Below are 13,494 nucleotides of genomic sequence, written 5' to 3'. Positions count from 1 at the left end.
GTAGCTGGGATTACAGGCGCCCACCACTGCGCCCCGTTAATTTTTGTATTTTTAGTAGAGATGGGGTTTCGCCATGTTGGCCAGGCTGGTCTCGAACTCCTGACCTCGCGATCTTCCCATCTTGGCCTCCCAAAGTGCTAGGATTACAGGTGTGAGCCACCACGCCTGGCCTGATCACCCTATTGAAAATGCAATGTGCCTGGCACTCCCCTTCCCCAGTACTCTGCTTGACGTATGTAATCATCTTCTAACATATTCTTTAATTTACATCACACATATAGAAATGTCTTGATGCCTGTCTGTTTTGCTAGATAATAAACTTCAAAAGGGCAAAGATTTTCATTATTGAGGTCCCTGAAGCATCCCAAGATCCTGGAACAGTAGTTGTGCCACAAATACTTGCTGAGTGGATGTATAAGCAAGGCACAGGGAAAATGGCAGCATGCTAATTTCACAAACATCCCCCAAATGCTCAGGATGTGCTGGGCTCTGGGTCTTAGGCAATGAGGATTCCAGGTTGATAAGACATGGCTCTTGCTCTCTGGACACACGGGGGTGAGAAAGGAAGACAAGCTAAACAATTTTCTCCCTGAGCGAAATTCAGGTTAGAAACAGTGAAGATGAGCCCTGGCCCCTTTCTGAACCCCTCTGCTTCTGTGTCATTTCCTCCTCCTTTGCCTTCAGGATGCTGCCCGCCGTCCTGTACTTTTAACTGCTTTTCCCCAGCTTCTGTCTTTGGCCCTCTTCTTCTCCTGCCTCTCAAGCACTGACAGCTGTGAGGTCCTGTCTCAAGGCCAATTCCCATTCTTGTGCTGCCCCTGACGTCCTCATCCCATCCCACAGTTTCCCTAACGGCTTTACAGATCTTTTCATCTTTAAACTTGTAGTTCCACCTGCACATCCGCACTAGACTGAGAGTGCCCAGAACACAGCCCATTTATCATTCCTTTTCCTGCATTCTAATTGCCAGTTAATAGCATTACCAGTTGCCCAGATACCCAGAGAGAAATGAGGTGACCACCATCTCCATTTACTGAGGGTTTTCCTGGGACTTGGGACTCTCTGTGCTAAAACCAGAAGTCTGGGGCAAAATGAAACAAGCTGGTCACCCTAAATGCCTGGTCCAGAACCTGGAACACGCAGGGGCTAATAACCTCTGGCAGTTCCTCTACATCAGCCCCTCATGCCCAGCCCAGTTTCTTTGTTGACCTCATCATAGATGTGAGAACATGTTCTGCATGCCACATTTACTGTGACCCTAATTCCCATTCCCAGGTTCATGTTTCCAAACCAAACACTCAAAATGGAGTGCAGTGTGGCTCAGAGGCCCACAGGTACTGACTCGATGACGCTGTGGAAGGAGGTGGTATCCAGCTGGAAGATGGACAGGTCGAAGAGGGTGGTAAAGTCCCTCGGGATCTCATCGCTCTCCTGGAGACACTCTCGATTCCGCTTTGACAGAGTGGCTGTGTAGGGCAGCATCATGTAGTCAGAAATCTGAAAGCCACAAGAGGGTTACTTTTAGCACAGCAAGAGCAAGCATTTATTCTGTCAAGTCTCCACTGTCTCAGGTCTAAATCTGCAACATTTATATTCTCTTGCCAAGAAATTTTACTGTTCATGATCACTGACTACTAAACCTTAAATAAGTCAATTTATGTGCAAAGAGGAACAAAACTCACTTGGCTAAACCCCAGCAGTGGCTAAATCCAAATCTCCAATTACACCAGTACTCACATGGCTGAAAACAGCTGGAGAAACACACAACCCTATCAACTGGTCTTTTAATTTCATGATCTCTGATCTTGAGCGCTCAGCAATCAACTACATCTCCGTAGTCTACTCACTTTCCCATTCTTCTAGACAATAATTCCCTTTTGTCAGTTCAGCCATCAAAATGATTTTCCTAGCTGGGTGCAGTGGCTCATGCCTACAACACTTTGGGAGGCTGAGGTGAGTGGATTGCTTGAGCCCAGGAGTTGGAGATCAGCCTGGGCAATATGGCAAAACCCTGTCACTACAGAAATACAAAAAAATTTAGCTGAGCATGGTAGGTGTGTGCCTGTAGTCTCAGCTACTTAGGAGGCTGAGGTGGGAGGATCACCTGAGCCCAGGAGGTCAATACTGCAGTGAGCCGTGATCAAACCACTGCACACCAACCTGGGTGATACAGTAAGACTTTGTCTCAAAACAAAAAAATTTGTTTTGCCTTTCACCATTTTAGCAATGACCTTATTTTCTATTTTAGTAAGAAAATAGAGGAAATCATGAAAGAAAGTCCACAAGCTCCCACCATAACATGTGCCCACCCCCCTAGCATCCAGGCCCTATCTGCTTCTTTCCTCCTGATACATGCCAGAGCACCTGTGACACCAGTACAGACAGTTCCTCCACTGGTACACTAGATCCCAGTCCTTCTCCCCTAGCTAAGGACATCCCTTCAGCATTGCTGAGAGCCCTCAGTCATGACACATGCTGTGGACTAGTAACAGTAAAAGACCAGGAAAACATAAATGCCTGCCAACAGGAGAGTGGTTAAATATATATATATTTTATATTTACATATAAAATATGTATATATTTATATTTACATATAAAATATGTATATATTTATATTTACATATAAAAAATATATAAATATAAATATAGATAGAATATATATATATATGTATATATAAAAAATTTATTTTTTTTGAGACGAGTCTCGCTCTGTCGCCCAGGCTGGAGTGCAGTGGCATGCTCTTGGCTCACTGCAAGCTCTGCCTCGTGGGTTCATGCCATTCTCCCGCCTCAGCCTCCCAAGTAGCTGGGACTACAGGCGCCTGCCACCACGCCTGACTAACTTTTTTTTTTTGTATTTTTAGTAGAAACAGGGTTTCACTGTGTTAGCCAGGATGGTCTCCATCTCCTGACCTCGTGATCCGCCCACCTCGGCCTCCCAAAGTGCTGGGATTACAGGCGTGAGCCACCGCGCCCGGCCGAGAGTGGTTAAATATATTACACTTAAATAATGAAGCAAAATATCCATATGCTTAATGTTTCAATATAGGGAAATATTTTAGACATGCAGCTCTCCTGTTTCCTAACCCAAATCAGTCTCTGAGAAGCCACGTCCCTAGGTGAGGGAGGAAGCAGTCAGTGGACAGCTATCTTCAACTGTCTTCTCACCTACCTCCTATGACCAATGGCCAGGAAATCATTTTCCTGACATTTCAGAGTTTAAGAAATAGAGAAACAATTGTAGAGTAAGTGCAGTTTGAATTAGGAGACCTGGATTTGGATTCTGGCTCTGCACTTGCCTGCCACTTGAACACACTGCAATCTTGAAGGATTCCAGTTTCCTCATCTATAAAATGAGAATAAGACCATCTGCCTCCCAGGGCAGTTATGAGGATTAAATAAGATGACTTATGTGGAAGTATATGGCATACAATGCCTGACACATTACCATCTATTAACTTAGCCCGCACAATCATCCTGTGAGGCAGAGAACACAGGTATTAGTGTTCCCTGTTCACAGATAAGAAAACTAGAAGGCTGGGCCCAGTGGCTCACGCCTGTAATCCCAGCACTTTGGGAAGCTGAGGCAGGTGGATGACTTGAGGTCAGGAGTTTGAGACTAGCCTGGCCAAAATGGTGAAACCCCGCCTCTACTAAAAATACAAAAATTAGCCAGGCATGGTGGTTCACGTCTGTAATCCCAGCTACTCAGGAGGCTGAGGCAGGAGGATCGCTTGGACCCAGGAGACAGAGGTTGCAGTGAGCTGAGATTGCGCCACTACACTCCAGCCTTGGGCGACAGAGCGAGACTCCATCTCAAAAAATAAATAAATAAATAAAATAAAATAAAATAAAATAATTTTTTTTAATAAAGAAAACTAGGATGAAAAATGGTCAGAAAGAACCTATATAAGGTCCAAGAGCCAGTGGTGATTTCACTGTGCTGGTTTCACCACTTTCCCTTGTCTGATGAATATTATCATAATGCCTTTAGAACTGTTAAATCTAAAGGCAACAAAATTATAGTTTACAACATAAATTCTGATACTCTATGTTTCTTTATGAGAAAATTTCAGATTTCTGAAAAAAGTATTTTTCTGCAGATGCTCATTTTGAAAGTCTGGGCCAGAGTGCCCATAATTGAAATTCTAATTTATATACATACTGTATGAATGTATGCTCCCCCTCCAATTAATTCTATGATTAATTACATATTTTGTTTATTGACTTATTTTTTACAATATGGCCTTCATCTCCCCCAAATCATTCCTTCTTTCCATCTGTCTTACAGATGAGGTAAGACAGACATGTATTCCTTTTGAGCTGTTAGAAGTGGTACTGAGAAGCTGGACTCATTTTTCATTTAAAAGTTTCTAATAATTCGGTGTCTACCTCTGGGTCCTCAGCATCAATCTGGTTTAGGTGGATGTCTCCTGTTGTGAGCCACTGGAAAACAACATCCTAAATTAAAAAAAAAAAAAGTATATAATTAGGACAGTTGGTTATTTGAAAAAGCTGAAGGTCAGGACTAGAGAATTAAATCAAGAAGAATGATAAAGGAAAAAAGATTAAACCAGTGATTCAGAAAAGGGTAGCCAGCCTTGTCTTGATGCAGTCATATGAGAACTCAAAGGTTTTCTTCACCCTAATGCACCTTTTTTTTTTTTGAGACAGAGTCTCACTCCGTTGCCCTGGTTGGAGTGCGGTGGCGCAATCTCGGCTCACTGCAACCTCCACCTCCTGGGTTCAAGCGATTCTCCTGTCTCAGCCTCCTGAGTAGCTGGGATTACAGGTGCCTGCCACCAGGCCTGGTTGATTTTTGTATTTTTAGTAGATGGGGTTTCACCATGTTGGTCAGGCTGGCCTCAAACTCCTGATCGCAGGTGATCCACCTGTCTCAGCCTCCCAAAGTGGTAGGATTACAGGCATGAGCTGCCATGACCAGCATAATGCAACTTTTATTATCAGAAATTTATAATGTATCTTTAAGCACTCTAACCTCTAACCACAAGCTAAAATTTATTAACCTTTGTTCACAATCCTGAATTAATCCCTATTTACTGTGATGACAGTCTGAAATTAAAACTTTTGAAAAGAAGAATACCTAGGCCGGGCATGGTGGCTCAAGCCTGTAATCCCAGCACTTTGGGAGGCTGAGGCAGGTGGATCACCTGAAGTCAGGAGTTCGAGACCAGCCTGGCCAACATAGTGAAACCTCATCTCTACTAAAAATACAAAAATTAGCCTGGTGTGGTGGCGCACACCTATAATCCCAGCTACTCAGGAGGCTGAGGCAGGAGAATCGCTTGAATCCGCGAGGCAGAGGTTGCAGTGAGCCGAGATGGTGCCATTGCACTCCAGTCTGGGCGACAGAGAGAGACTCCATGTCAAAAAAAAAAAAAAAAAAAAAAGTAGAATATCTAGAACTCCCATGTTTCTAGAGACATTGAAACTTCATGTAAATTCCACAGAAATAAGATCTTAATCAATCTCCCAATATAACAATTATAAGGCGTTTCTTTCTCTCACTGGAATCACTAATGGACAGCTCTGGCACATGCTGTACAGACATGTGCTTCCCCACTCTGCCATCTTCCATAAGACATGTTCCCTTGGCATTTTTTTGACAAAATTGCAATGCCTTTACTTTATTTGCCACATCAGTCAGTGAGTAGTCCTCTACAGAGCCTTTCCTGATTCCCATTCCCACCAGCCCCTCCTCTCCACTCACACCTTGACTCCCGTAATTCAGGTCCCCATTTCTCCTTGCCTGGTGACACCACCGCCTTCCTAATTGGCTCTAGCCTGCCTCCTCCTTTCCACTTTCCACACAACTGACAGAAGAATCTTTCCAAAACATTCTAGAAGTTCTTTCATAAACAACAACAACAAAAAAAGAAGAAGAAACACAGATCTGGCTATGCTCAAGGCTGCTGAAAACCCAAGGGCTCCCTGTGGCTTTCAGCATCAAGTTCAAGCTCCTTGGCCTTTCACGTGATACTGCTATTGAGCCTGTTCCTCTCCGCTTCTTCAGGCTCAGCTCCCACCCCACCTGACATGCTCAGAAACACCCTTCTGGATTTACTAATTTGTCTCTCTCTCTCTCTCAGTGTATTACAAACTTTTCCAAAGCAGGGACTGGGACTATGCCTGACTCAACTTTGTATTCTCAGTGCCTGGCATATGATGGGTTCTGAGTAGCTGCTTTTAAATGAGCAAATAAACTTACCAGTATTTTTTCAAATGACATGAAAATAATACACATTGTACATTAAGATGACGAAAGAAAAAGCTTACCATGATTTTGCTGTTTTCTTCTTTGTCCAAATATTGATCACTGAACATGTGACACGAACCAAGCACTGCCAGCTTCCCACCTTGGTTCTATTGATGACAAAGCAGGGTCAGATACTCAAATCCGAAAACGCATCTCATGTATCCTAGTCCCCAGACACTTATCAGAATCATGCTAGCAACTGTCTTATATATACTGAAGAGTGCCAATTCACACCCAGATTTTAAAGTTTAGAAATACCAACTATAGGCCAGGCGCAGTGGCTCAGCCTGTAATCCCAGCACTTTGGGAGGCCGAGGCAGGCAGATCACCTGAGGTTGAGAGTTCAAAACCAGCCTGGCCAACATGGTGAAACCCCGTCTCTACTAAAAATAAAAAAAAATCAGCCAGGTGTGGTGGCATGCGCCTGTAGTGCCAGCTACTCAGGAGGCTGAGGCAGGAAAATCACTTGAACTTGGGAGGCGGAAGTTGCAGTGAGCTGAGATCATACCACTGCACTCAAGCCTGGGCAACAGAGCGAGATTCCATCTCAAAAAAAAAAAAAAAGAAAGACCAACTATAATAACTACTACACTTTAACCTGCCTCTCATTTTAGATACTTCTGTATTTTTCTATTTGGCTTTAATGAAAACTAACATAAATTAATTCTACATTAGCTGGGTGTGGTGAGGCATACCTGTAGTCCTAGCTACTTGGGAAGCTGGGGTAGGAGAATCACTTGAGCCCAGGAGCTCGAGGTTACAATGAGCTATGACTGCACCACTGCACTCCAGCCTGGGAAACCCTGTCTCTAAAAATTTAAAACAAACAAACAAAAAAAATTAAATTGGTTCTACAGCATTTTCCCATTGTTGTTTATCTTATAAATGAAGATCATAATTTTAAAGGGAAAAAAGATAAACTCAAAGACAGTCTGTACAATTAAAGATACCTATGGGTTCCAAAAAAAAATTATTTAAGTAAGATCCAAATAGAAAGCTAAGGCAGGCTGAGTGCAGTGGCTCACGCCTGTAATCCCAGCACTTTGGGAGGCCGAGGTGGGCAGATCACCCTGAGATCAGTAGTTCAAGACCAGCCTAGCTAACATGGGAGGCAAAACCCTGTCTCTACTAGAAATACAAAAATTAGCTGGGGTTGGTGGCACGCGCCTGTACTCCCACAGCTACTTGGGAGGCTGTGGCGGGAGGATTGCTTGAACCTGGGAGGTGAGGTTGCAGCGAGCTAAGATTGCGCCACTGCGCTCCAGCCTGGGCAACAGAGTAAGACTCAGTCTCAAAGAAAGCTAAGGCAAGGCTGGGCGCAGTGGCTCATGCCTGTAATCCCAGCATTTTAAGAGGCCAAGGCGGGTGGATCACTTGAGGCCAGGAGTTCGAGACCAGCCTGGCCAAGATGGCGAAACTCCGTTTCTACTAAAAATACAAAAATTAGTCAGGCATAGTGGTGCATGCCTGTAATCCCAACTACTCAGGAAGCTGAAGCATGAGGATCACTTGAATCTGGGAAGTGGAGGTTGCAGTGAACCAAGACTGCACCACTGCACCCCAGCCTGGGTGACAGAGTGAGACTCCGTATCAAAAAAAAAAAAAAAAAAACAGAAGACTAAGGCACAAGCATGAGAGAGTCATAAAATAACGACTGGTTAATAAGAAAAATTTTCAATACTTGTAACTTTTAACAAATAAAAACAAACTACTTTTTCCTATCAGATAAATAAATATGAAAATACGATATAAACAGCGCTAGTCAAATTTTAGTGAAATAAGTTCTTTCACACATTGTTGCTGAAACTATTAACATATGCAACGAAAGCAGTCTGAAACAAAAAATTCTATGCCCAGTTGTGTACTTATAGTCACAAAAAATTAGAAATAAATTCAAATGTTCACAAAAAAGTAATTCAGAATGATGGAACCTTCTTCAGCAGTTAAATTTCATATTATAAAGGGTTTTCAGTAACATGGGAAAATGCTTCCAACACATCATTCGGTTAAACAAAAAGTATACTATAATTTTTTTTCCCATTTTTAGAGACAGGGTCTCACTCTGTCTCCCAGGCTGGAGTGCAGTGGCACAATCATGGCTCACTGTAGCCTCGAACTCCTGGGTTCAAGTGATCCTCCTGCCTCAGCCTCCCAAGTAGCCAGGACTACAGGAGCGTAACACCACAGTCAGCTAACTTTTTTGTAGAGAGAGGTCTTGCTATGTTGCCAAGGCTGGTATCAAACTCCTGGCCTCAAGTGATCCTACCTCCTTAACCTCCCAAAGTGCTAAGATTATAGGCATGAGCCACCACGCCTGACCTATACTATAAATTATATTGCTATCCTACTTTAAAGCTTACGAGGCAAATAAATAAAAATAAGGCAAAGTAAAAGTGGGAGAAAGTGAATAATATGTCAACCTGGGCTGTCTTAGAATCTTGGAGTAGTGCAATGGGGGAATTTTTTTCTTCTGCTTTATCTCTGTATTGTTCATTTTTTCTACAATGATTGTAACATTTCTACAATATTACTTTTTTTTTTTTTTTTTTGGAGACAGTGTCTTGCTCCACTGCCCAGGCTGGAGTGCAGTGGCATGATCTTGGCTCACTGCAACCTCTGCTTCCAGGGTTCAAGTGATTCTCTTGCCTCAGTCTCTGGAGTAGCTGGGATTACAGGCACTCACCATCACGCTGGGCTAATATTTTTGTATTCTTAGTAGAGACAGGGTTTCACTATGTTGGCCAGGCTAGTCTCGAACTCCTGACCTCAAGTGATTTGCCTGCCTTGACCTCCCAAAGTGCTGGGATTACAGTTGTGAGCCACCATGCCCAGCCCAACAATGAGCACATTATTACTTTTGTAATGAGACAACCAGTTCAATAGTAAAAATACAAAATGAAATCAGTTTTTTTAGCTACATCACATACAGGGAACAGGCATAGTTATAACTTCCCTAGGAAAAGAATTATACTAAGCCAGAGATGTCAAGAGATATAAATACACACATTCCATAAATTTTTAAAAAATTGGTTAAAAAAACTGTGACTTGTACCAGGTTAAAAGCAAATGCTGCATAGCCTGCCACCATGCCTGGCTAATTTTTCAATATATTTTTTTTCTTTGAGACAGAGTCTTACTCTGCCTCCAGGCTGGAGTGCAGTGGCACAATCTCAGCTCACTGCAACCTCCTGGGTTCAAGCGATTCTCGTGCCTCAGCTTACTGAGTAGCTGGGATTACAGGCACGTGCCACCACACCACACCCAGCTAATTTTTGTATTTTTAGTAGAGAGGGGGTTTCACCATGTTGGCCAGGATGGTCTCAATCTCCTCAAGGCGGGTGACTGCCTTGGCCTCCCAAAGTGTTGGGATTACAGGCGTGAGCCACTGTGCCTGGTCAATTTTTGTATTTTTAGTAGAGACAGGGTTTCATCACGTTGGCCAGGCTGGTCTTGGAGTCCTAACCTCAAGTGATCCATCCACCTCGGCCTCCCAAAGTGCTGGGATTACAGGTGTGAGCCACCACACCCAGCCCAAGAGCTTTTAAATAAGAAGGGAAAGGTAATTCCTAGGTACCACAAAGAAAAATAGGATTGTTCAGAGCTAGAGACACCTAGGTCCCTAGAAAAAAAATTAGGAGATCAGCTGGTGAATTCTGTCTTAGGGGGTAGATGAAGGTAAATTCAGCAAAATATGAATTAAAAGGCAGTGGGGGCTGGGTACAGTGGCTCATGCCTGTAATCCCAGCACTTTGGGAGGCCGAGGTGGGGGGGATTGCCTGAGCTCAGAAGTTCAAGACCAGCCTGGGCAACATGGTAAATCCCCATCTCTACTAAAAATACAAAAATTAGCAGGGTGTGGTGGTGCAGGCCTGTAATCCCAGCTACTTGGGAGGCTGAGGCGGGAGGCAGAGATTGCAGTGAGCCAAGATTGCGCCACTGCACTCCAGCCTGGGCAACAGAGCTCATGCCTGTAATCCCAGCACTTTGGGAAGCCAAGGTGGGTGAATCACTTGAGGTCAGGAGTTCAAGATCAGCCTGGCCAACAACATAGTGAAACTCCGTCTCTCTCAAAAATACAAAAATTAGCCGTGCTTGGTGGCAGGCACCTGTAATCCCAGCTACTCGGGAGGCTGAGGCAGGAGAATTGCTTGAACCTGGTAGGCGGAGGTTGCAGTGGGCCAAGATCATGCTACTGCACTCCAGCCTGCACAACAGAGACTCCACCTAAAAAAAAAAAAAAAAAAAAAGAAAAAGAAAGGCAGTGGGATGTTGGGTCACTGCCTGGGACTAGCTGTGCCCACATTTCTATGGGGTCTCTAGGATAATAACTGGAAAAATAGTTTTCTGATATATTTTCCTAGGATAAACTAACAGCAACATAATTCTGTGCTACTTTGTGTAATATGTTAACTCCATCTGTTCCTGAATGTATTCTCTTTACACTGAGGGTGACAGCCCATAGTCACAGACAGGAATAAAAGTTATTTTCATCAATATGCTGCCATGGGATCAAAACAAAAAAGTTATTTTAAAAGTTATAATACAGCACTTCGGGAGGCTGAGGCGGGTGGATCACGAGGTCAGGAGATCGAGACCATCCTGGCTAACATGGTGAAACCCTGTCTCTATTAAAAATACAAAAAATTAGCTGGGCGTGGTGGCAGGCGCCTGTAGTCCTAGCTACTCAGGAGGCTGAGGCAGGAGAATGGCATGAACCCGGGGGGTGGAGCTTGCAGTGAGCCGAGATTGCACCACTGCACTCCAGCCTGGGCAACAGAGTGAGACTCCGTCTCAAAAAAAAAAAAAAAAAAAGTTATAATACAGGTAGCCTCATGCTACAGTGGAAAAGCTTCAGGTTTAGAATAATAAGAGCTAGGTTTAGGCCTTAACTTCATCAATTACTGGACAATCCACTGTTTCCCCATAAGCAAAATGTATATAGCTGAAATACTACTTTGCAGGACTGGCAGGAAGACCAATGAGAAAACATATAAAAGCCTTCTGGAAATGGTAAGGTGGTTTTTATTATTTCAAGAATAAAAATAACATCTATACCCATATCTAAGAAAGGCTGTACCTTTGAGTGATAGAAAGCTAGAATGGGTCTGTTAAGTGGGAAGCAGACAGAACCTGTAGACAGAACTGCCACTGCTGGTTTCATGACACTCAATGTGGCACCAAAAGGATACACAAAGGTGAGAGCCCTGTAAGAAATTAAAGAAACACATTCAAATTTTAAAAACATGAATACAAAAATTCTGAAAATAATCTCAATGTTTCTTGAGTAACACCCTTTTTTGAAACAGTCTCACTCAGTCACCCAGGCTGCAGTGCAGTGGTGCGATCTTGGCTCACTGTAACCTCCACCTCTCAGGTTTAAGCTGTTCTCCAGCCTCAGTGCCTGCTATCATGCCCAGCTAATTTTTGTATTTTTAGTAGAGCCAGGGTTTTACCATGTTGACCAGGCTGGTCTTGAACTCCTGGCCTCAAGTGATCTGCCCGCCTCGGCCTCCCAAAGTGCTGGGATTACAGGCGTGTGCCACGGTGCTCAGCTGAGTAACACTCTTTGATTTATTATCAAACACAAAATTTTTTCTAAGCTTTGGTTTGTTAACTTAAAAACTGGGACAACTCTAGCTACACATTTAATAAAGCATTTTAAAAAACATGAAAGTAAATTAACAGGAAAGTGTAAATGACTGTAACTGGGAGAACTAAAGAAGCCCCTGATGGAGGGAGGAGGAAGAGGATGGGGCCTCATCCAAGAACTGAACTCGAGCTGCTCTGCATAATAATATCTTAGTGGTAAATACGTTCTTCCTTAGGTTTGGCTAGTGCTATCTCTAAGAATTAATGTATGTCACTGGAAGGGTATGTTACCAGTTAAATGTCACATGAACAGAGGCATAAATATACGCTACTATGGACACTTCTACGCAGATCTGCTTTGGAGTCCCTCCTCTACTCTCCACTGTCCTAACAAAGACTTGTCTTAGATTATCTAGAGTGAATTGGTCTGACCTGGGGCAATGTACTCCTGGAGAGGGTGTGGGATAGAGGAGCAAAGGTGGGGTGCACATTTTGGGGTGAAGCCAACCCATGTAGGAGGGGCTAGGGTTTTACTCAAAGATGGAGCTCTGCAAAGCTTGAAGGAAGTGCTCTCAGAATGGAGAGAAACACAGATCTCAACACCAGAGCGTAAGGTTAGAAACTGGGGTGGGTATAGTGGAAGCACCCATGAGGGGTTCCTCATAGAGATTTTAATTTCCTTTTTTCTTTAGACCACAAAAATTCTTTTTGGCTTAAGTTTAAAATTATTTCCCTCTAGTGTTTTTGTTTGATTGTTTTGTTTTGTTTTTTAAGACAGGATCTCACTTTGTTGCCCAGGCTGGAGTGCAGTGGCATGAACATGGCGCACTGCAGCCTCAATCTCCTGGGCTGAAGCGATTCTCTTGCCTTAGTGCCCTGAGTAGTAGCACCACACCTACTAATTTTTATATTTTTTGTAGAAACGGGGTTTCACCATGTTGCCCAGGCTGGTCTTGAACTCCTGAGCTCAGGCAATCCGCCCACCTTGACCTCCCAAAGTGCTGGAATTACAAGCATAAACCACCGGGCCTGGCCTCCCTCTGGTGTTAATCTTCCCCATTCCTTCAGTAAAGTCTCATCTACCCTATGACTTTTGTTGTCATACCATGAAAGAGAAGTGGTACCTGGCCCACATTCTCCAAACTCCACCTTCTACCCTTACTCCAGCAGCATCCCAGCAAGGTGGATTACAGCCCATGATCTCTGGGCCAGAAGCAGAAGAAAACAAGCAGTTGTCCATGGAGGAAGAAAAAGTAGGTGGGAGAAATAGTCATATGGAGGTCAATGCACATCTATCCGCCACATTTTCCCAAAATGCAATCAATGGAAGATGATTCTCAAGGCATAAGGGAGAACGGACACTTGAGTAGCAAGATAAAAACTATCCGCTATTATTATTATTATTATTTTTTGAGATGGAGTTTTGCTCTTGTCACCCAGGCTGGAGTGCAATGGCATGATCTCAGCTTACTGCAACCTCTGCCTCCTGGGTTCAGACAATTCCCCTGCCTCAGCCTCCCGAGCAGCTGGGATTACAGGTGTGCACCACCACGCCCGGCTACTTTTTGTATTTTTAGTAGAGATGGGGTTTCACCATGTTGGTCAGGCTAGTCTCAAACTCCTGACCT

At 43.7% G+C, this 13,494-nt stretch overlaps 1 protein-coding gene across 4 annotated transcripts in view; it reads right to left on the bottom strand.

The window, feature by feature from the left end:
- IFT52 (intraflagellar transport 52) overlaps window positions 1–13,494 on the bottom strand; it is a 54,437-nt gene that overhangs the window by 21,682 nt on the left and 19,261 nt on the right. For 2 of the 4 annotated variants that reach the window (XM_054467298.2, XM_063659344.1), the window contains 4 exons: window positions 11,355–11,481; window positions 6,298–6,384; window positions 4,393–4,461; window positions 1,343–1,497 (listed from right to left, as the gene is read on the bottom strand). In XM_054467298.2, coding sequence (XP_054323273.1) covers window positions 1,343–1,497; window positions 4,393–4,461; window positions 6,298–6,384; window positions 11,355–11,481 — 438 coding nt within the window. Of the gene's footprint in view, window positions 1–1,342; window positions 1,498–4,392; window positions 4,462–6,297; window positions 6,385–6,972; window positions 7,032–11,354; window positions 11,482–13,494 lie in introns of those variants that run through there. The other 2 variants (XM_063659346.1, XM_063659345.1) reach the window with 2 other exon arrangements.

Source organism: Pongo pygmaeus, chromosome 21 (assembly GCF_028885625.2).
Source record: "Pongo pygmaeus isolate AG05252 chromosome 21, NHGRI_mPonPyg2-v2.0_pri, whole genome shotgun sequence".
NCBI lineage: Eukaryota > Metazoa > Chordata > Mammalia > Primates > Hominidae > Pongo > Pongo pygmaeus.
The sequence above is the reverse complement of the archived record's forward strand: the minus strand, read 5'-3'. Positions and strand labels throughout refer to the sequence as shown.